This window comes from Dermacentor andersoni, chromosome 6 (assembly GCF_023375885.2).
Source record: "Dermacentor andersoni chromosome 6, qqDerAnde1_hic_scaffold, whole genome shotgun sequence".
NCBI classification, from domain to species: Eukaryota; Metazoa; Arthropoda; class Arachnida; order Ixodida; family Ixodidae; genus Dermacentor; species Dermacentor andersoni.
In genome coordinates, this window is record NC_092819.1 from 17,736,392 (window position 1) to 17,761,579 (window position 25,188).

At 43.1% G+C, this 25,188-nt stretch overlaps 1 protein-coding gene across 1 annotated transcript; it reads right to left on the reverse strand.

The window, feature by feature from the left end:
- Positions 1-1,069: 1,069 nt before the first annotated feature.
- Mettl3 (methyltransferase like 3) lies at positions 1,070-25,188 on the reverse strand. The gene is made up of 8 exons (XM_050170245.2): positions 24,600-25,188; positions 22,145-22,396; positions 19,347-19,544; positions 15,844-16,026; positions 14,109-14,362; positions 12,734-12,947; positions 7,602-7,861; positions 1,070-3,632 (listed from the first exon to the last, which is right to left on the reverse strand). The coding sequence occupies exons 1-8, from the start codon at positions 24,858-24,860 to the stop codon at positions 3,440-3,442; spliced, it is 1,815 nt and encodes a 604-aa protein (XP_050026202.2). The 5' UTR covers positions 24,861-25,188; the 3' UTR covers positions 1,070-3,439.

Here is a 25,188-nt window from a genome sequence, read left to right on the forward strand (position 1 = left end):
CAGAACATCTACGTGCAAAGCCTTGTGCGAAGCAAGAACAAATCTATCGCAACTAAGCAGACCTGTGAGCGACTAGGCAGAAAATAAACAATCATATAGTAAACGCACCAAGGAACTTCGCAAATACGGAGTCAGAAACATGACAAGTGGCTGCTTCAAAGTGTTTTCCAAATAAAGAACAAAGAGTAAAAAGACTGATCCTGATTTATTTCATAAGCAGAAAGTTTGGACAGCTTGGAATATATTTCTAGCACCGCTTTTAGTACAAGCACCATATATGCTGTCTGCACCGTTTGGACAAGGTGTAGCTCTGAAAGCGCTTACATGTCCTCTGAAGCTGTGGCCAAAGCACCTTGTCATTCACCCAGCCACTGTCTGTGATGTTCGCAGAAAAAGAGGTTTGCCGAGATGCACCAGAGGCAGCTGGGCAAAGCAATGGTCTCCTCACCACGTGATCAAACATGGTGGCACCCACAGGATCCCCGTGAAAAAGGCCTATACAAGGCCTCTCAGAAAAAAAAGTTTTAAGACCAACAGCTAGTCCTAGCACAATACGCACCTTGTGCCATCTAGTGGCAGGTTTTTCAGTGATTGAGCATACAAGTGCTACAAAAAAGTTACATTCTGGGATTTTACGTGCCAACACCACACCATGATTATAAGATACACCGTAGTGGGGGATTCCAGATTAATTTTGACTATTAGAGGTTTGTTAACATGCACCTAAATCGAGGTACACAAGCATACTTACATTTCACCTCCATTGGAATGTGGCCACCGAGACTGGGATCGAGCCCGCAACCTCGAGCTCAGCAGTGCATTGCCATAGGCACTGTGCTACTGTGGCGTTTGTTGAGCTACAAATGCTGGACTGAGCACATGTGAAAAGTATTTGATGGAGTTAAAGAAAAAGTGACAATCAAGGGCTTTAGAAAGATTAGTGAAAAAGTAGGAAAACTAGTTGTTTACATAGAACCAGGGTAAGAAAACTCAATTGTAGGCCGCTAGGACCTTAGCACCTTTAATGGCAACACAAACATATTCTCAGTTGTGCAAGCAAAAACTGATGCCCCGAGTTGCTTAATTAATTTACTTATTTATTATACAAACACACATTCACTCTTTATAGCATTACAGTAGAGAAGAGACATGACAATACCAACAATGGAAATCAATATTAAAAAGACATGCACCCTAACAGACATAGAACAGGCAGCATATTATTGTGTACAACAAAAGAGATAAAAATATATACAGCAATGAGATAAAGAAAATAAAAGGAACACGATATGCACAGTCAGAACAAGTACATGTTTTAATAAGATGTCTAACAATTTATTGTAAAAGGTTAACTTTGATGTTTGGGGGATAGTGCCCTCAGTCCATTCATCCCACTTATGGATTGTCCGAGGGAAAAAATTTAAATTAATTAATCCTCATTTTCATAGATCCTATTTTCAGACTGTCTTCCTGCCCACATATGTGCTTTGGAAGCTCCGTGAAAACCACTGAGCAAAATAAGTTTTCACTTTTGTTGGATATATGAAGGATCCTTTGTTTTCATGTTCTATATTTTTTTTTAATTCGGGAGGTGAAATTTGGGTGTTATGTTTTAAAAAATTATGGGGGGAGAAATGTGTTTTTTGTCCTCTGGCAGCCCAAAAAATATGGTATTTTTGTGGTAACCTCTATCAACGATTAACACAGACAATGGTTTTTTTGGGCCCAAACGCTCCATTTAAGCAAGCAAAATCACTCAGGAACATTTAATAAAAAAGAAAGCTGCTCGCAAATCATGTGCCAAACTCAGATATGCAATGCCTCATTGGCATGCAGGAATTATGAAATGTTTTTTGAAGAGACCACGTGAAGAATAACAACAATAGAGACACGTTTGGTGATCCGTTCTTTAGTTTATCGATTTCACTTTTTTAACAAATAAAGAAAAGTACTAATAGTAATGCACGCAGGTGTTCTTTGCAGGAGGTGCGATGCTTTTCCTTATCTTACAAGCCCACGTTGACATAGATATCATAATTATACATTTGGGCATTTCTGTGTCCATCCTAGATCTGTTGGACATTTCCTGCTTGTCTGTGGTCATCCTGTTTTACCGGTTCCCATCATATGTTCTTGCAACAATATTAATGGAATTCCAACTAACCAAATCTGCCACCTTTCTTTAAACATAGCGCAGTTGGGTAAACATCCTCTCAACGTCACAGCTAGTGGCCTCCATGTGGAGGAATGTCAGCGCAGCGTTTGCTTTCTAGTGCACTAACACCATTTACATGCGCCTGATGGGGAAGGGGTAGTAGCGTGAGAAATGCGGTGCAATACACCATTGTCGTATTCGTGTAAACACATCTACTAAAGGCACAACAATGTTTCGTTCGCTCAAGGCCAGCAGGCTCTTACATAGATTATATATGCTGGTTTTTGTTTGAGCGGTAAGAAAAAGAAGAGACATATACCATGTTCATATATCCATAATATTATTAATACAGCATATCTTGACCACACAAAGTGGGTGGCATCTTGTAACACCTGCACTCATTATTAGCCTTTACGAAAGGGCAAACTTCCCAATTTTAATCAAACTGATTCAAGGTGAAAAAATTGAGAATTATGAGGTTTTACCCAAAAACGAAGGACCCTAGATATGTGCAATGCTTATAATAGCCAGCAGCAGCCCTATCTTGAATTTAGCTCTAAGAAAAACGAGTGCATCAGAACAGAGTATTTTCTTGAAAAAAGGAGGGCCATAACTAACACACTAATTTTCAGTTATGCATGTAAAGGGCAGTTAACTTACGACACCAAATTGGCGAAAAGGTGTCAGCTTGTGACAAAAATTTAAAGAACATACTCATTTAGCAGCTACAACAAAATATTACCCTCCAAAATATATGCTGCCTTGCAAAGCAATAAATAGGAAAACAAGTCTCGCACTCTCACTGTTGCACCTGACTTATTTATGCAATTTTTAGGTTTACAAGATACAAGAAAAATTCAAATGAACAGGGAAGACAATGCAAATGCCTGTGTTATGTCCACTGTGTCTGGCCACTTTTTCTTTTTTTTTTCTGTGTCACAATATCACTGCACAACAAGAGATCAACCTTTGTCACTGTCTTTCCTTCTTTCTTTTACTTACCTATTTTTTTAATTATTATTATTATTTCTTTCTTTTTTGTGCAGCAGTTGAAACGTAATTGGCAGATAATTTTAGAACTTCACAGGACCAAATATACATTATTTTACGGAGCAGGAAAACTATGCTGAGCAAATAGCACCAAATTTTGCAAAACGAGCCAGATGACACAAACCACATTCCCGAGTTGAAGTGCTCATCCAAAATGAAAGGCCTGATATTGGCAAAGGGGGCTCACTCACTTTGAATGAAGGACCAGTCCAGCATGCCTACCAGAGAAAGCTTTTATTGGCGCGGTATAGGTGTCACAATTGGTGGTGGAGGATAGTGGTGATATGGTACAGGAGGAAGACCTTCGTACATAAGGCCAGGATCAGGCATACCCATTGGGTCCCCGTACCCAACCATAGGATTCATCATTGGCCGGTTCATCTGGGGATCCGGTGGCCACACATTCATACCCATGTTAACAGGTACTCTGGAAGACACAAGAAGCCGACAGCTATGTCACTACACAGGGCAGATGACAGCTTTGAATCGTGTCTGAGTTAGGGCCAGGCAATTGAGTGATTAATGTTCAGATTAATTAATGCTTTAATAACAAACATTTTTTTTTATCATGGCTAATTCGATGATGTCATGTGAGCAAGATCAGACAAGTGCCAGCACCAATGTCTGCACTTTGCTTGCTTAACCGCATGGAAGGGAACGACTGAATGAGCTACAATTTTCCGACTCAGGTAGTGCCTGCAGGCATGTCCATGAGTCAGGCCAAAGGTTGGCCATGAGCACTCCACTTCAAGCCAGTGCGACAATTGGTCGAGTGAACGACTTTGCTGTAGCTAGACATGATTTCGTCTGAGTGAATATGATACACTTGATATATATGCCCACTCCGGTAAGGCATTGTTGACACGATATTAAAGGCAACTATCCATTCAAATAGCATGTTTTGTTTGTTCTTTCGAAGCACAAGAATTAAAATATTTTTTTTAGTTCACATACATAAGTCCACAAATTTGATTATTTATTCAAATGAAGGTTTCAATTAATCAGGTTGATATATTTAATTTATGCCACTTTATGCCACTCCCCCTCACTTTGGTCAGAACTAATTTTCAGCTTTGAATACAAGTCATTAGAACTTTCTAGCCCTATTTCCTCACTGGAGCTGGAAGACACACCCAAAAACCTCGCTTAAGACACAGAAGCAAGTACCCAACTGCATTTTACAGTGCCTATATTTGCATGTTTGGACCATGAACTGCAGTTCTATGTAGGTGCCCCCAGAAATCGGAACTATAATTGCAAGAACAACAAAATAGCTGCAATTAGATGGCTCGGATTTGAGGCACATGCATGGGGGCCATATCATTCAGTTTCCGTTCTTAATCAATCGATCTGCTGAAAATTGAAATTCATTTCTTTTCCTAAACAACAACCTTTCCCTCATTGTGCACATGCCTTCATAAAGAGCCCACTGATTGCTTTCTCTATTGCTTCAACTGTGTAGAATGGCATCCATTTATATGTTCAATGTCATACAAGTTATGTTTTTGTGTTACAAAAAGTCTATAAACCACATTGATTTCTGATAGTGCTGAGTGTGGCCATGGACAACTAGCTGTATTACACAATTCAGTGAGTAAAAATAAACTGAGCTTGCACAGAAACAGTCATTGTAACGCCTTAGTGTTGATATAAATGTTGTAGCTGTCACGTGATTTACCCTATATGTAGCCTTACACTTTAGTAGTTGTGGTGCAACTCTGTCCTAATTTGTCAGGGCATTGAAAATGTCCAGTACAAGATGCACATGAAAAGGTAACTTGCTTGTAAAGCTTTTTATCTTGTAAAACTTTTCTACGATCACGTGCCTGCCCGGTCAATCGGCAAGACCCAGAAACCTTCAATATGCGACCCACTTTTTTGGCACCAGCACTCAGTACATCGGCAAACTGCAATCGTATGCTACGTTTTCAACTGCTAGAGCCCACAGAAACAAGAAGAGGTGCGAGGCACATGTATTTAAGAACTTTAGCCACCTGCTAAAGCAGCTTCCCCACAATACTTGCCCACCCGTCTCACATAAAAACGCGGGCTCGCACTCAGTTTTCTATTCCAGTACCAGCAAATCTCCTCCCAGGTCGTCACACGCCACATTCACAGCTATCACTATCAATCCTATTGGGATAAGCATCTTCACATATCTGTTTCACAGCACGTGAGGCATAGTATCGTTGGAAACATACTGCATATTTTTTGTGAGGGTTCTTTTTGTTCGTTTTTTCAAGGTCCGATCGGTTGCAGAATGAAAATCACAGTGAAAATTCAATGACGCTGTGTGCAGATGTGTTGCGCAGTGTCTCTAGTATGCCTGTCGATTGCGTGAGGTCGCAGTTGTCAATTCTGAGCATGCAGTGAGCACGTAAACATGCCTCGCACAATAGAGACTCCGGCTAAGTGTGAAGTGCATGCTGCCATTCCGTTTCTGCATGCTGAGGGGTGCAATGCAGCCGAAATTCCTCAACGAATGAGTAACATGTACAGTACAAGTCTCATGAGTGACAGCAGAGTGCGGCAATGGTGCAGGAACTTTGAAGCAGGACACACAGATGTTCATGATGCAGGCAGGCAGGGAATGAAGCGACTGTCAGCCGATGATCTTGTTCAGAAAGTAGATCACGTGATTCGAGAATATAATCATTCACAGTCTCTGTGTTGAGTGATTAGTTTCCCGAAGTTTCACGGTCAGCTCTCTACACCACCATGAGTGAGAGGTTCCAGTACCACAAACTCTGTTCCCAAGATGCTGACTGACCATTGCAAAACACAGTGAATAGGCACGACCTTAACGCTTCTCCCGCACTACCACTACAAAGGGGAAAGTATTTTGAAGAAAATCATCACAGGGGACGAGACATGGGACCATTTCAAAATTTAAGAAACAAATGAACAATCCAAACAGTGGATGCATTCCGATTCCTCGAAAGCAAAGAAGTTCAAGTGAACTTTGTCCAGCAGAAAGGGTATGGCTACTGTGTTCAGGGACAGCAATCATGTTCTCTTGGTGTAATTCATGGAATGTGGCACGACCATCACTGCAGCCTCGTACAGAGCGACTCTTGAACATCTAAAAAATGCAATTCAGAACAAGCGAAGAGGAATGTTGTCATAAGGCATTTTCCTTTGTTATGACAATGCGAGGCCGCACAGTGCACCTGCAATAAAAAAACTACTGGAGTGTTTTCGATGGAAAGTCTTTGATCACCCACCAAACAGGCCGAACTTGGCTCCCTCTGATTACCATCTCTTGCTCACAAGAAATGCTGATCAGGAGGACAGGAGTTTGACTCAAACAATGAGCTGCATACCAGTGTACAGAATTGGCTGAAAGCACAGCTGGCTGCCTTCTATGAAGAGGGTATAGGATAGTTGGTACCACACTATGACAAATGTCCCAATGGGAGGAAGAGATTAAGTGCCTTAACAGTTATCTCTCACGCAGAATGGCACGTGTACCCGACTGACACATGGTGATACCATTCCTGAGCTTGCGCAGATGAGTTTTGTGTCTTCTTTCTTTTTTTGCCTCAGTGCTCCCTTCAGTTGATAGTCGGCGTTCGTGTTTTCCACTTCTGTACTCTTGTGTCCTGTCTGCACGCCTCACCTCTTTTTTGCATAATGAATCCTTACCAACTAGCTCAGCTTTCTGTCGTTCTAAGCTCGTATAGGCGATAACCTAAACGTGCCACCGTTCCCTGTGGCAGGTGGCCCAAAGTGAGTGTCATGTTTCGCTCTGACGACATTGTAGGCATCATATTCTGGCATCACCCACCAGCTCAATTTTGTTCCTGTTGCCGGTCGCTGTATTAAAACACTATGTAATAGGAAAACAATAATGTGTGTCCTGAGTCGCTCAAGCCTCACCAGCTTGACGCATGTAGACGTCTTGTGCCGCAGCGATTCGCACTGAGTGGGCACGTCAAAGCTTCCCACCAAAATGCTCCGCTTAAAGAAGCTGCTGACCCAGACTGAACAGAGGAGCGCAGATGTAAGTTTGCCAAAGCTGCAAAAATGACAATGTATGTCTCAAGCTGCTCGGGCCCCACCAGTTCGGCATGTACCGGCAGCTCCTGCTGCAACAATTCGTGCAACATTTCACATTACACAGATGCCAACTACAGTTGAGTCTGTCAAATTTGCTTCTGACTTCAGACCGTACATTTTTCTAGTTAGTACGTTCCCCCGCGTTTTTTTCAAAAACGTATGAATGAGAATCTACTGTGCACATGGAGCTACATATAAACCGATTCATTATGCAAGTGTCATCCTGTCCCGTGTGCGAGTTATTCAACAAAAGAGCAGCAGCAACCACGGTCTGGAAAGGTCAGAGAGTGTTCACCTAGAAAGCTTCGCTTTAAAGAAAAGAAGGAAAAAGACTCACTGTGGCAGCTTCATGCAGTCGCCGTCTGGATAATGTTTTTTGAACTCGTTGATAAGCTCAGGATCCGTTAGCCGAACTCCTTCCACTTGGTTACCGAGAGTGATCCAGTTGGGCTGGACATTGTGTGGTCGTCCAAAGAGTTCAATCTTGCGTGTGCCTGGAGACAAGCGCTCAATGATGCCGTAGATTTCATCAGGCTTGTGACTTGTTGCACGAACTTCTGCAACTATCACATCACAGTCAAGGCCCCGGTTGATTTCCTGCAGCAACATGGCAAAACAGCTGTCACTCATGTGGCTCCAGTAGCAGCTCGTATGATTTTGAGCACTGGAGCCTGGAAAGTCCAGTTTGACCAACGAACTTGTGCTCTCTGCCATACGCATAGTCTCCAATTTGAAGCAAAAAACTTAAATCTTTTTTTAAGATCTCCATTTTAGTAAAATTGGAGTTTTATAATGGTCCTATACAAAGGCATGCCCATTAGTGTAGTAACGATGAGCAGATGTCAGCTTTATCAAATTTGAATTGAGAGGTAAAGCTGTGCCAGTGGCTACAAGACATTGTAATGGTGGGCTCAAGATTAATTTTAGAGCGCAGCTCTTCATAGCCCGTTCCTGCGGCGAGCTTCACTTCACTTCACTTCACTTTATTACCTTAAAGGCCCCCAGGATTGGGGGTATTACATAAAGGATGAGTAGCAAATAAAAGAAATTAAATACACAAGGAAACACAAGGAAAAGAAGTTTAGGTACAAGTTTGCTTGCTGTTAAATATGTTAATTATACAGTTCAAAAACGTGGATGGGCAGGTGACTGTGGCGATGTCCTGTGAAAGGCCGTTACAGTCCGAGGCTGAGCTTGGAAAGAATGATGAGGCAAAAGTGGTAGTGTGCGCACGTGGCCGGGTGACTTGAAGGGGAGGACCAATGCAGAGTGAAATGCATGCAGGAGGACTGATGTAGGTAAGGATGATGAAGTGAGCTGTAAAAGAACCTATGGAATAAGTACATAGTAGCGATAAGACGCCGACAAGCCAGGGTTGTTAGGCCGGATTCTGCGCAGATTTCATCGGAAGCGCAGATTTCATCTGCGCTTCCGAGGTGGGGCCAGGGTGCTGTGAGGTAGGGAGGGCTACGCTCGTCTGCAGCGTCTGCTGCTGAGGTCAGTCCGTGGTACCAGCGTGTCTGAAGGGGATCACTGCTTCTGCAAGGGGTGATGGTGAGCAGCTACGACTAAGGCTCGATGTGACACTTCCTTAGGTGTTGTCGCCACTGACACTGGTGGCACAACTTCCCCGCGATGAAGGGCCACTTGTCGTTGGTGGAACGAAAGCGTGAGAAGAAAAGCATAGTGCTGCACAAGACGGGCTGGGCGGCAACAACGGCTACGATATGGTGCTAGGTAGCCCGCGTCGTCTGTATGGAACAAAGCACTGCATGAGCGGAGGTCTGTCCGCGGCAGCTGCTGTGAATCACAACCACGTGACACTTTGCTCTGTTTGGAACTTGCCGCACGAAACAGATCGTTCACGCCAGCCAATATATCACGAAATGAAAACACGTATATACCTGCACTCAAATTTCGCATCAGGGAGTATTGTAATCGTCAGTGAATTTTTTATCACCTCGTGTTCTTCAGTGAGCACCTAAATCTAAGTACATAAGCATTTTTGTATTCTTCCCCCAGTGAAATGTGGAGCTGCCATGGCTAGAAATTGAACTCGTGACCTCGTGATCAGTAGTCGTTTAGCCACCAAGCCACTGCAGCGGGTGACTGCCCAACAAAGATACACAAATGTAACCATAGGGCTTCTTGGAATTTCTTACATCAGGTAATACTAGCGTAAAATTACGTATAGCAAAGTGATTGTACTTAGTGTTGTATATCGCCGGATGGCAATTTATAAATAAACTGTCTTAGCACTACAGCATAATTCAAGTTGCTGCTTTTCAAGTATGTGTTCTGGCCTCGTATTCCATGTCTACCACTTCCAGGAATATTTCCACTTCTGCATGATGTAACATCCAATCCAATGTGACACCTCATTGGATTGGACACCGCTATAATATACAATAAATGCGCACCAGGAATAATATCGGCAAAAGTTTTTGACCAGGAATGTGGTCCCTCGTAATATTTGGAACTCTGAAGATGGGAAGTGCAATGTGGAAAAGCAAATCTTAGAGAGCGCAAGAAAGAATCACTTATATCAGGGGTTCTAAACTGGGTTCCGCAGAAGGTATTTTAGGGTTCTGATGGGGAATGGAGAAAACAGAAACCAATTTTCCCCTATTCATATCCACAACTTCTCCTCAATTTAGAGAAGGAAGATTGGACTGTATGGGAATCGGACTGTGGTATCAAAGGCACCACACACAACATCTACACTTCGGTAGACCTTGAGAGAAATCTACATGGCAGCAATGTGGGAGACTCGTCACTGTGTGATTTTCGGGTCCACAATGTCCCCGTTGAGAGCTTTTCATTTGTGCTTACAAAGGTGGTTCAAAACACTTGTGAAACACTTGTGTTGTGAAACCTGAAGGCCATCTCCAAATTTAGCAGCATGGTCGTGTTGCTGATGGATGACGGCATGGCTCATTTAAACATGGGGCAAATCAACGCGTGATTTGCAGTACAGGTGTGTAAATGTCGGCATAGCACAGTTTGGATAGTGACAAGCACTTTGATGTGCAGAAGGGGTACCGCTGCAGACCACTGCAACTGCATTTCAAGCGGGCTTAGTGTCGTGATCAGTATATCGAAAACCATTCCACAGCACGAATGACTTGTTGCATTTGTGTGCAAAAGAAAATGTAAACTTTTGTTTGTCCAACACCTCACTTGGGTCAGGTTGCCATTTACGGCACATGGTGCCTAGAGCGCTGGCCCTATGGTCAGTCGCGCTGCATTACGATGCACCGAGCAACACAGAAAAAAAAATGCTTGTCTGTGTATTATCGTGAGTTCCCAGTCAAGAAAGATGGCATTTAAAGCCACATTGTCACATTGGTTATTGTCTTGCTCACATGGCTACCATGGTCGAGTGTGTGATGCTCGAATTTCTGGTGAAATTTTATTTGAGCATGTTTATCGCAAAATACTACAGCCAACAAGATGGTCATGAGGGCATGTAGATTGATATGCAGCAGTGGAACTCGACCGCCATGTCGAGTTTCTGGTGGGACAATAACTGAAGGGTAGTGCTGTTCGATCGGGCGTGGTCAGTGCAGTCGCCATGCTGGTGTTCAAATAAAGCAGTCTTATTAACTTGACAATTTCTATGTTAGTTCTCTACTTTAGTCACATAAAAGGCAGGTGCACATTTAATTTGTAGGCTCGTTAGAATCGGGCAAAAACAGTACCAAATGAATCAGTAGTGTGTTTTGACATGTTCCCTGCATTGTGTTTCATTCCACCAGCCGGAAAACTCAATCAATTTCGTCAGTCCCGTCAAGGTCTAGTTAACGGAGGTAAACTGTAAGGTGTTCTTTGCACATTTTTATTACGACATCACAGATTTACCACTCGCCGTAATAATTGGTCAGTTCAAAACTATGGCTGCCATGACCCCACCACGTTTTGGCCTTGGATAAACAAAAAAATTGCCGACGATTTATATTACTTCCTAATGCGAAATTTGAGTGCAGCTCTTCAGGTGTTTCGGCTTTTCGATATATTGAGGCAATGAATTCGAGCAAGACATGTATGTACAGTTACAGACAGCTTCTTATTCTTCATACATACTCCACTCCCAGTTCTTGATTGTCATGAAGGAAGCTTTGTGGTGGGAGAAATAGATGGATATATGCTCGACTTGCAGCACCAATGCCTGGTTCGGCATAGCGCGCCTCTGGATTCTGGCGGCGACACTGCTGGGCCTGTGCTCGGGCAGTTCGTTTAGCAGCAGCAGCAGATGAAGGACTTCTACCGGCTGCCTCACTCATGGCTCAGAAAGAACTGGCCGAGAATAAACTATTTATATAGGTAGATGGATTATATTATAATATAAACTGTCGGTGAGCCTCAGACAATCCGTCTCATGCAGAACATTTCGCACCAGCCGCCGCAAACGGAGCATACCTTGGCTCAACTGCCTCGCTTATCAGGAGGTTGCGGAAGGCAGTGCGTAGGTGCATAGGAACGTTGCGCGGCGAAGACATGGCAGAGACTGACTGACGCTGCTGAAGCTGCTAGCAAGTCTGAAGATGGCTCAGCGTTTCAGCTTGGGAAGCACACACCATGATCTGCTGATACCCAGCCAGCACTTCAGCAACCAGAGAACACCACGTGCTCTCGCTCCCACACTCCTCCGTGGTCGCCACCACGGAGGAGGGTGGGAGGAGGGGGATAGGGGTACACATAGTGGCGAACGGCGTTGGCTATGCATTTCAGCTTGGGCAGCAGCACATCATCAAGATCAGCCGCCACCGAGCCGGCACTCCGATTGCCGCCACACAGGGGTGGCATTAGAGGAGGAGCGAAGAGAGCAACACTCAAGCCGTGCGCAAGTGATGGTGCCAGGAGCGCGCGCAGCTACAGAGCTGGTTACAACAAGAAATGACGGCGCCGCGAAATGCAGGAATGGGCACCAAAGAGCTCCACTCTAAAAGGCAGGCAGGGATTTAGCAATATTTGTCAAAGCTGCTGCACTATGGGAATGAATATATTTAAAAAGACATTAAAAAGGATTACTAAATATGGTAAGACTGGTTAGACTCTTTCATAGTTCCAGTTGTACTTAATTCGTAAATGAAGGATTGTTGCCAGCAGAGAAAATTAACTGCTAAACTTTTCCTTCCTGATTTTCATGCCCAAGTTTCAACTTCACCAGGTCACTATGACACCACAAACTTTAAAGACTTTTCTCATACAGTCGAACCTCGTTTATAAGTAAGTCACATCAGACACGAAATTAATTTGTTATATTCAATATTCATTACAAGCATATGCTTGTTACATGCTGATATCAGCGAGAAACATTTTAGATTTATTTCATTATACTCAATAACTTGTTATGCCTGTGTTCACTACATTGAGGTACAATTGTACAAGGTATTACTGTTCAGTGGTCTTTAGTGAACCTGATTTAAGCACAGATCGCTCTGGGTAAGGAGCAAGAAAGGAGCATGCCTTGGGGTTCCCCTTCACTCCCACCAGGCAGTGCTCCTTGCCGTGATTGAGCCAGTGGCCTGTGCGGCCTGTGCGGATGATGCGCTGCAGCTGGTTCGTCTTCACCCAGATGAGCTCGTCACAGCGCTCGTAGCCCCAGAGCTTCAAGCAATCCCGGCCCAGCTCCATGGCTCTCCCTGTCACCCACAGGAAGATGAGGCCGTCGTCTGTCAGGCTGCACACCCCACACCCCAAAGAGAGCTCGTGACAGAGTACAATACCTAGAGCGGCACCCCAAGAGAAATTATCTTGTGCAAAAAGGCACTGACTAATGGTACACTCAACTGGTCATCTTCAAGCATTATAAAGAGCTCTAGCCGTAGTTGACATTCAGCTGGTTGAACTTGACTATTCGGAACACAAATGTGTTTATACACGATTTCAATATAACAAAATTTCAGTGCTGCCGCAAGAAATACTGAGACAATAAATGGAAACTTCTACGGACACAGGTAGTCAAGTGGTTGAATTACATGCGACTGCTTGTTCACACACCTCCCAAATTGTGCACCCCGCAGTTGAGAGCGAGCACTAAAGCAAAGCAGTGTCATATTACATATAAAGTCCAAGTGCAGTAACATCCTATTGCACACTGCGCGTTGTGTGCTTTAGGTGCGAGTGAAGGTGTGGGAGAGGGTGAGCTGAGAAGGATGGTGGCTTGACGAGCACAGTCTTCCTGCACGAGCAAGGGGAAAGGGAGGAGGGGAGGGAGCTCATGATCAAGTGTGGCTATGGCAGCACATGGCTGAGAGCATACGCAGCAAGCGCACCCTGTTTTAGAGGTAACCTGCCATATGTACAAAGCCTGGATGAGCTGAGATGGCGTGGCATTGTGCACCGTCTTTCCTCGCATTTAGTGCTGGAGGTTGCATAATCTCGAGTTCTGGAGACGCAAGCAAAAGCCAGATAAAGCATTGTCTCCCTGCTGCTGACGCTTTTAATGACAGTGTCATCCCCCTATGGGCGACACTAGCAGCTGCGAGGGCGGACTTGATGCGAAAGCATGGCTAGCTTCGCTTCGTACTGCCGAAATTCTTGAAGATTTCGTCGACATGGCATGAAACTGTATCTTTCGTCAACAAAATTATTTTCTTTCTCACTGAAATGTTCTTTTTCTGAATGCCCCATAATTGGTAAATTTTGTGGCCCCTTCAGTGTAAGAAAAATCCATCAGTGACTGTGCTTATTTGCATAAAAGATCAAATATTAATCTAACGAAATTTCGATATAATGAATCAAATTGCCAATTTTACCGACTTTGTTATATCAATGTTTAACTGTACTGCATTATGCTGAGATACCTTCACAGGCTGGAAGCCAAAGATGGAGCAGTTACCTGGGAACATTGAGCTTCCGCATCTCATCATCGGACATGGTGCCATAGGGGAGCTCCATGTGGATGTCCCAGGGTGGGTCTGCCATCACCACAGAGAACTTGCCCAGAATGCTCATGTCAAAGAAGCGCAGGTCACACTGAATCCACTGAGGAGGATGCAGCACAGTTGGCCCCGTGCCCCGCAGTAATGCTGGGGGAGAAGAACTGCCCAATGGCACTGGAGGTCGGCTCACTGGCACTGAACTGCTGTCCACCTGAGCGATCACCACCATTCACTTGTCGCCACACTTACAACAGAAACTGCGCGCAGTCATTAAAAAGCTGCAAATGAGACCAGCTGAGTAAGCACTCTTTGGAATGCAAGAGTTGACGAAGGCATTGTGATGCACACAGTACAGAGAGAGCGTGTGATAAGCAGAGAATTGTGCAGGCGTGTATATAGCTACCTACATGTCATTGTGCATAGGAGTAGGGACCAAGGACAGAAAGGTTCCCAACAGAGTGCAGGGGGAAAAAAAGGGCAAGAAAATATTATGGTACCTACTGGTGAGGCGGAGGTGAACATGTAGATGTTCTGGAGGTTGTTAACTAAGCCAATGTTTCGAAGAAATTAGAAACAGGATTATGAAGCTCGACATCATGAAAGAGAAGGCATAAGGGCCTAGTGTGCTTCCTATATCTGGTGGCTCTTGCAACACTGAGCACCCTCTAATAAAATAACAAGTCCTTCAATATGCATAAGCTGGATGTTCCAATGAAATATGTTCCATTATTTCAAACGCACCTGTGACCACAGTAATACAAAATACAACTGATTGACTGATGGTGATTAACATCCAAAGAAAACACCCAGCAGCAGAATGCAACAGCCACTGAGCCACGCCAGTGAATAGAAAATATTGACATGTGCACTTGCTTGTCTTTTTCCTGTGACCGCTTTTCACCGGCTAACAAATGTTCAATGTTATCGCTCAGCACAAGACACGCCTGCATGTATTGGAACATTCTCGATTGTTCTGGCCGATTCTGTCTGTTGCTTGTGTTGTCGCCAAACCTATTGTAATCAGATTGCATGCGCAACACAAATAGTGTTGTACATTGTAGAACTTGTGTGAGCGCAAGGGATTACGCTGAAAAGTTCAATGAGTATAAATAGCTGACACGTCTGAGCCACAGATCATAATTTGGTGATCGACGAGTGTGCTCACTGCTATCATTGACAGAGTGACTTGTTTTGCTGGGCAAAAGTTCACCCAGTAAACAGTTAGTTTCCTGGCATGTCTTGTGCCACTGTGGTTGTTCACCACCACAAGGTGACTATATAGTACCTCTAAATGCATGAAACTGTAATGACTTCCAGCACGGTAAATATTTACTCAAAACTAGAAGGGTGCCGGTAATGTTGCTCTTTGGGACAACAGAAGTTTGCTGAGCAAAGCAATGAACATGATTCCATAATTCTGCAAGCCAGTACTCAAGAGAAACAGCATGGTCACGTTGCAGAATGTGCACGCATCTGTCTGCGCGAAAGTAAGTACCGAAGGAAAAACAGTCAGCCAGAGACTTCTTCGCCTTGCACTTCTCTCTTTAAATCTGAATGGCAAGACCCATGACCATGGGCGCAATAAATGAATATTTGGGGTTCAAAGGGTGCCTGTAACATTTCTATTTCAGTGGAGAATCACTGAACAAAGGGTGCATGAATTGTAACCACACTGCTGTGCAGGATGTTTACCTCATAGTGCACATATTTACAGCTGTCCATGTGAAAGCACGTGTTGAGGAAGGAACAGTCGCCCAGGGACTCGTCTGTGTGCTTCTGGATGATCTTGTTGAAGTGTAGCTTGTTACAAGCTGTCCCAGTGCTGGAGCTGCGGCTGCACTCCTGCTTGGTGCCATGTGGGCAAAACTCTTGCACCTGGCCAAGAAAGGCAACCGAAACAGGTCAGCCATGCGCTCTTTCAGCAACAACACAAGAACTGCAGTTATCTGAGCGGCTATGGGTTATCCCACTTGATTTCCAGTACAATGAAGTGACCGCAAGGCCGTGCGGTAGTAAAAAACAACATGCACTCCAATGAAACGCAGAAACGCTTTGTACATATAAAGAAAATGTGTACCTTCATGTGGCCACGAACTGTACCTTTCCTGAAACTCTTTCTACTTTGCCTTTTAACATGGTTTAAGCATCCTGATGCTGACAGTATAGATTAAAGAGCAAACATGGGTAAACTATATTATAAGTGACAATAAGAAGTAGCTGGAGGGATCATATAATGCACAGAGAAGATAACCAGTGGTCTATTAGCTTGACAGGATTGATGCAGTTGAAGGCAGCAGAGAATCAGCTGGAGCAATGACATTAGGAAAATTGCAGGGCGTAAGTTCGAGTCGCCTGACATGAGACAGGGGTGACTGGACATGGCTGGGACAGGCCTTCATCCTACAGTGGACATAAAATATACTCCTGGCGGTGATGTTGCTGCTGCTGATGATGAAACAACCCCCCCCCCCCTATACTTTCTGTTTGTTCAATTCTCAGTTTTTTGTTTTTTTTTCCAGTGGCACTCCTTCATCAAGGCAGCAGTTCTTAACTCTTTCCGTACTGCGCCCATTGGACATTGTTAGCCCACTAAGTATGGTTTGAAATGCCTGTTTCGAGACTTTCTGCGCCGCTCACAGACACACTGCGCTATCGGATGTGAAGGAAGAGAACTATTCTTTTGTTTCCTAAGCAGTTCGCCCTCTTCCCCCAGGCGGCGATTTTTGAATGTGCTCCGAAGTTTTCGCACTCGTCAAACTAGAAAGCAAAAATGGCTGCCCACTATCAATGATTTGAAACACCGCTTTCAAGACTTTTTGCGCCGTTCACAGACACTCTGCGCCATAGGACGTAAAGGAGAACTATATTTTTGTTTTCTAAGCACTTCGCTTTTTGCCCACCAGGCATTAATTTCTGAATGCACTCCCAAGTTTGGCAATCGTCAAAGCAGAAAGTAAAAATGGCCACCTCCGGGAGCGGTGCGCGCGCTTCGAAAGATCGCAGATCGCAATTCTGCTGCATTTGTGGCTGACTGTATTCACGGATCTAGCAGCAGCGAGTCTGAGGATGCTACCTTTTCGTCAGACTTTGACTCTGAGACCGACGACGACGCAAGCCAGCCCGAAACAATAGCGGGTGCAGCCTGGCATGCCAAACTGTAATACCTGCACTTAAATTTTTGTAGTGGAATACCTGTTCAATGAAAAATTTTGTTTTTTCAGAGATAGTGCCAATTAGACAGCAACCATTTTGTATATCTCATATCTTTTGTTACATATTTTTTTAGTAGATACGAGCGTGTCTTTACATACTTTGTTCAATGTTATCCCACAATCTTGACTTTGCCACTTTATGTCTTTTATGACATACATCTCATTAATAAAAACATTATGCGTGAAAAGTGCATTCATTCTGCCTTTTGTTTAAGTCTGTTTAAGTCTGGCGTAGCCTACAAAAAACACCTATTTTCCCCATGGTAGGGAAAGAGTTAAGCTTCATGAATCTCACAGCCTCTTAAACATGGTAATATGGGCACCAGTTGAACCCAGTTTTGGCTACAGGCATAAAGTGTGCACGCAAAAACAAATCAAGCTAGGACCTTGTTAACTGGCAAAGTCTATCAATCTACAGCAGCCAGGATTAATGTTTATGCCCTTCATTTGTCATTTGCCAAATGATAAATGAAAAACATGGCACAACTTCTTGCTACTGATATGATCCAGCAGTGTGGAGCACGCAGCCCCACAGAGACAGGTCACTGGAAATGCCTTTTTCAATAGACTACACCAATCAATAACACGGCTCTGCAGCAGTCCTCACAGACATCCATCACCTACTCAAAGGACTCCTAGGGTGCTGTGGACGCCAGTTTAGACACTCTTCTAAACGGTGCTGAATGATGATGGCAACATGTAAACAATGTTCAAAATGTAAAATAAGAAAGATGTCACGCCCCACTAGACAAGATTCAAAATTGTGCTAGTAAATTTTGAAACATTGTAGGAACACTGCCAGTTAGAAGGAAGTCTGCATGTTCCAAGCAAGTAGTACAAGGCAACAAGTGCATGCACAAGTAGCTCTCTTACCTTCTCGCTTGAGCACGAAGAAGAAACCCACTGAGCTCACACTTTTCAAGTCAAATAGCAAGGCTCTGATAAATCTGGAGAACCATGCCACGTCAAACTTCGACAAGTGCACTTCAACTATGTTCTGTCCCATCTTATACCACTCTGTTACTTGCGTCCCACATGTTCTCATTCCCATATCACATATGCAACACACTTTATTTGCTGGTATTTCAACTTCATGTTCCTGTCACTTCCTTCCCCGAAATATACAACCAGCATAGTAGTATGCCGGCTGGTTTTTGTGTTTACAGTTTTGTGTCAATGCAAGACAAATATGCCAAAGAGATATGCCAAAGAAAAATAAAGTGTACGCAACACACACACACTGGGAATATGACTGCACAGTGCAAAGACTAAACTTGCGATACTTTACACATGCTAGCAAGAACATTGCTCTCAGTCTGGAATTCTTCCCGTCTTGATGTGCAGTGTCACATGTGTTGGTGTAGCAATGTCTTTTGTGACACAGAAACACTGTCTAGTCATGGCCAGCATCTAGCCTGTGAGGCCGTAGAGACCTTCTATATTAGGAGCAAAGGAAAAACTTGCATCAGCCAAGGATCTATAGCTGCGAGCGACATAGAATTTATTTTGCCATTGAAATCTTTATGATGCACAAACGCAGTTCCAGTAGTTTCTCTTAATTATTTTTTTGTCAGTAGTCAAAATTCATTAAAAACTAGTCATTTTCAACACAAAAATACCTTTGTTACATCCAACATTTATTATAAGCAGACACTTGTTGCATGCTGATATCGGTGAGCTGCATTTTATATTTACTTTGTTATATCTTATAATTTGTTACATCTATACTTATTATGTCGAGGTTTGACTGTAACATGTAAGTAAATTATGAGGTAAGAGTGTCTGCACATGACTTGTTTTTCACGTTTTCTCTTTGCTCATGCAGAGCTGACACACTGCCATGGACGTTCACCAACTCACCCGATTATCCGATCTCGTACATCTTGCCACCTTCATGCCACACTGTATTTTCCTTCATAATGCTCAACCACACTGTTTGCTTCAATGTGGTGAAATTATTGAAACAAGTGAAAATACACAAACCTGTGCGCCACCTTGAGAGCGGAAACGTTCAACAAGAGAACGCTCCTTGGCAGTCGGTTTGCTCAGGAGCTCTAGGATTTCCTCGCCCAACTGCTTGGTCTCTTTCTCCCGTGCCGATGGAAGTGAAAGCAGCGACTCAATCGGGTCAGGCGCAGAACGCTTCTGTCCCCGCTTCCCCCGCATCTCGTCGCCATCCCCCTGTTGTAAAAAAGTAAATTATTAAATTCTGGGGTTTTACGTGCCAAAACCACGATACGATTATCAGGCATGCTGCAGTGGAGGGCTCCGGATTAATTAGGACAACCTGGGTTCTTTAACGTGCACCTAGATCTAAGTACCACGAGCATTTTTACATTTCACCTCCATTGAGATGATGGCGTGAACGGAACCCGCAACCTCGTGCTTAGAAGCGCAACACTATGGCTGCTAAGCCACTGTGGCCTGTCGCCCTCTGTTGTCATCAAGAAGGAATGGGCAGGATAGGGGGTTGAAAGAAGTTGGTTTCTGTAAACATGTGTGACCAATGGTGCCACCTGGTGCCACTCGGCCAGTCACATTCTGACACCAACGACTTGTACTGAACATAAAATCCATGACACTGAAGTGCCAGTTATGCATGTAAACTGCGTCTCAGGGTGTGTCCAATTAAATGCCACCACAAGTGCATATATAAAAAAATAAGCCACTCATATGAAGACGGCCTGTAGGCAAGCATGAGAAATTAACAAAATTCAATGTTTTAGACTATTACATTTGTTGCTTCAGGCAGCTTTGGGCAATGACTTCAGCCTTGATTTTCTCTCTAGTTTCTGAATGATATAACATATATAATATAAACACACACAGAATATCTGTCACCACTGGTGGTTACTTTTATCCTCACACCATAAAACGTTTTAGCTTTGATTTGTATTATAAAGGATGTTTCCCTAAATATACAAATGATTACAATGAAGATGCAGTTTTCTTGACAGCACAAAAGACATACAAATGTCCTTTTTATAGCGATCTATAATTAGCATAAGGTTCGCCACAGCGCAACACATGACCCAGACAAAAGGAAGGTAAAAACGACACCACGGCACTGTTTTATCCTTTTTGTCTGTGTTCTGTGTTGCACTGTTATGAACCTTACGATGAATCATGACTAACTGGCCCAACTTACCACCTATCATTAGCAGTTGTGGTCATGAATACATGTGTGATAACTGATCAAATATTTACATTATATTCACTAACTTCTTAGTTACTTTAGAGCATGTGTTGCAATTACAGTATTAAAGCCAGCCAGTCTTTCAGATATGTCCACTCAAAACCTGAGACTAGCAAAAGTTCTAATATGGATCATGTGAATAGCAAATTTTGAAAGTGAATCAAATACTATTACTTGAATACTATTAGAAAATATTCAAATTTATGCACAGTGACTACTCCGTTTGTTATTGAAAAGTATTGATTATTTCCACACATTTAGTTCCACGATATTGATATATGCATTACCAAATACTATTACTATATATCTTTTTTTTTCAGAATCAGAATTGGTTTTATTATGCATAGTATATGGCAACTCTACATGGCATTATACCTATTTTTAAGGCGCCAAAAAACCACGCACTGCACAAAAGAGAGAACAACGGGACACAGCGCCTGATAAAGCCCTCTGTCCCATTGTTCTCTCCTGTGTGTTGCATGTGGTTTTTCTGGCACCTTAAAAATAGGTATAATGAATCAACACCAACTTGCCCGGCAAGAAGTTCTCATAATTCTACATCCCATATGCAGGAGAAGGTCCCATAGTCAAAGACTGTAGGAGGGGCCTCCTATAACAACTAATTTAATTATTTATTTAGTGCAGTGTCTGAGGTCAAAATAACAAGAAATAAGAATGTGCCAGTGCTACTTAATAAATACAGTATCACAAAAGTTGAAGTGCAAAGGTTGTATTTAAACATGTTAATAGTGCAGTGTTCCTTAAGCTTAAGTGGTAACGAATTCCAAAGGTAAGTAGCGGAAAACTTAGAGGAAAACTTGCTGTAGTTAGTCTTTGGCATAGAAAGCAAATAGTTATTAGTGGAAGCAAATCTCGTGGATCTAGAATGGGGAAGCTGGTTTTCCTCAATTAGTTTAAGTTTTCCATAGAAGAGTTTGTGCATCAGAATGCCTAGTGAGTATTTGTGACGATTTTGCAGAGATAATATGTTGTGGGTATGTAGAAGTGTAGAAAAGAAAAAACTAGATTATTCATATGTGGTTATTCAAATGTTTAGAATATTGGCACACCCCTAGTTCTAAGCTATCCCCCCCCCCCCCCCCAAACTTCTGGAGAAGTACACTGATCTTCCATGCATCATTTTAACACAAAGCACTCCTAAACAGTTCAGAACAAAACTGTTAAAAACCAAAATATTGTGCGACAGGTTTGAAAGATGAATATCTAAAAGCAAGCTGGTAATAGCCTGATGATGAAAACATGTTTAAATATTGACTAGCTTGAATTTCACAAATGTTGCATTTGAAATATGTAGTTTATTTAAACAATAGTAAGTGAATTTTTATAGCCAAATAGTTATAATTAGTATTTACTGCAAATATATAATATTCTGCCACCACTAATATTTCGTTGCCAAAAAAAAAAAAAATCTAAATTGCATTTTCTTCAAGAAAACATACTATTTCCATTGAAACAGCTTCCATCTTTCCTACGGAGCATCCAATTTGCAAGGCTGCCTTGAAACTCTACTGTTAAGAAATTGGTGCTTTTCACTGTTATTTTTTGAGAAAGAGCTGTTAATCACCTGTGCATCAACAAAGGCTTGTAGACGAGTGTGCTCAGCCGAGGTCACTTGGAGGAAGGGGGTCCCTTCAGCTGTGACGTCCTCACCGAGTGCAATAAGTTCTTGTGCAGCCAGCTTGTGCAACAAGTCCTCAAGAGCACCGTGGTCAATATCCCGGCCTAGTGACCGGCTCACAATGGCCTGCAGTCGGCGCGAGTCTGCCGGCAGGTCCAGTGCAACATCAAGAAGACAGCGCAACAAGCGACGCTCCACCTGTGTTGGTGCGCCAGAAGAAAGAACCAAAGAAACCGACGAATGAACATAAATAGTGACAAAAAATTTTGACAGACACATTAAAACTAATACGGTGATACACTGCTTCAATGAACAAGTGTTGCTTGGTCCCCGTTCGCGCGCTGGCTTTTCCCCTCAAAAACATGGGAAATTATTGTATTACTTTAAAATGTGGTTAGCCAGTAAAATATAGGCTTTCTGAATAACTGCTGGCAATAAGAGCGAATTTACCTTCAGCACAGTAATGGGAGCAGGTTATTGTGGTAAAAGATTGCTCAAGTACTTGACCTTGAAATCTTGTCAGAATCCAACCCTAGCGAAAATTCCAGTAGAAGTTTGTATTAGTCTAATACAGTTTTGTATTGTAAAAGTTGTGTATTAGACCAACACAAATTTCTTTTAGTTGTGCCGATTTACTTATAAGACCAATAGACCCTGTGTATTAGACTTATTAGTCTTATACAAACAGTGTTGCGTGTCTGCCAGTTTCTCTATTAGACTAATAGGTCCAATGGGTCTTATACAGATTGTTGCTGGTCAGTTATACAACATGCATTGCTGGATTCCACAACTCTTGTTTAATGCGAGGGTGAAAGTTTATGAAAAATTTGACTACACAGGGGACCGCTTGCTTTCCTAGAGAGGTGTTTCTATTTAATCGCTGAATCATTAAGCATTCTGCTGTACAAATGTGCAGCATACTGCGTTAGCATGTTTGTATTACTTTCAGCGCACCAAGCTGCTGGAACCAGGCCATATCAGCGCCGTACATGAAAGCAACCTGCGCCTAAACTTGTAACCTAAATTGCTGACTTGATACCGCATATAGAAGGTCGGATTTTTATTGACATGAAATAGCAGTACTGCACAGAAGGGAACACGGCGGGAGGGAAGAACGTAAACCTGTGACCCTAGTCAGCCGTGGTTGCGCAAAGCATGTGTGCATTTACCTGCTGCCCTGTCAAGGCAAGGCATGCATGTTTGTTAGTGAATGAACAATGTGTTTTTAAGGGACCCATGGTGTTAGCACCTGCACAATCTTATTCGTGCAGTAGTATATTTGGATAGTTCCATCTGTGGATGTGTGCGACTTCAAAAAAACAGAAGGCAACTGTTTTTCTCCTGTACTTCGTGGCTTTGTGGATCTATCAGCGTTTATCGATGTTCAGTGTTTTCCTATGCACCGATTCTACCATTTGGAGGTAATTATTCAACTTATTTATGCTTCTATAGCACAGGATAAAGGTTTCTTCTTTTTTTTTATCACAACGGTGGACGTACTTCAGTACAGTGTCATCAGGCCAATTGTTGTGCACATTGCAGCAATGACATGCCTGTTTCCGACAATGCTGTACAAGATTTCTGCCTAGAGTTGCATTTACTGACTACAGCTTCGATGTAACACACAGAACATCTCATGCTGCTTTTGTGTGCTTTCTGATTATTTTGTCGTCAGGTGGCATCATTCTTCATTGCGATAAACATTTTGAGCTAGCATATTGCACTTTGTCCTAAACTTGTGCAATAATTGCGGAGCCACATTATTCCAATTTAGAAGCTTGAACCTTTAGTCATAGAAATAGGACCCCTGTTTTAAATGTTTCTGTATGTGTGTATTTTTCTGCTCAGATTTTCTTGACCACTTCTTCAAAAGGACGTGTTCTGGTGGAAGTCGACTAAAAGCTCTGGCAATCAAGATTGCTGGCCTTACGAAGATATTGAAAGATGAATCTGTAAAAATACATGCTGTGCTAATAAATACTTTTAGCAATTTTAGCAATTCGTTTTTCGTTCTGTATCTGGTGCATTGCAGCACTTTCTTTTACACCAATAGACCTATTAGACACACACTAATAGACCTTTTAGACCAATACACCAATAGATCTATTAGACTAATACACTAACAGACCTAATAGACCGTATTGGTGTCAATAACCTCAAAGGCTATTAGTTTTTGTATTAGAATTTTTGCTAGAGAAGCAGACTTTTCTGGAATGTTGAGGTCGTTCTGTCCCTCTTAAGCCAACAACAAGGTCGCCTATTCCAGCTCAGATGCCGCGCCTATTTGTTACAAAACCTCTTCTTCTGCTGCGACTCCACCACAAATTGATGATGAGGACTAGGCAGCTGAAACTTCATATACATGGCCACCGGGTTTGGAAGACGGAAACCCGCTACTCACCTCGTCTACATCAGCGGGGGCCGGAGAGTCGGTGCTAGGGCACTGGGCACCGGTCGCCTGGTGGCCTGGTTGTGGAGATCCTACAGGTTGATTTATTGCAGAACTCAGCGCTCCGCTACTGTCCTCGCCAGTACTTGTGACAGGCTCCGTTGAGATGGCCTGTACGATCTCTTGGCGCTCTTTCTTGCGACGCTGAAGACGTTCACGCAGGCTCGACTGCCGCGATTTGAACTCTTGCATATCCTTCCAGGCGTCCGACATGATTACGCCGTTAACGACGCACTTGATAATGTGCACAGAAAGCTACGGGGAAAAGTGAAAGTAAGTGCCGGCGACCGCTGGCCTGAGGACTTCGTTTCCGTCCGTTTACAAGAACACCTTATGCTATTCCGTTTTATTTGTCCAACAGGGTTTGGAGTGAACGCTTACCTCCACAAATAGTGGCTAAGAATGAGAACTGACTGTATAACTAGTAATACCATGGTAATACCATAGGTAGCACCATAGTCACGTCCGTCACGTCAAGCGTAAAGTTTGACAACTGATGTACGCCGCCATGTTCACTTCGCTGCTTGACCATGCTTGACCG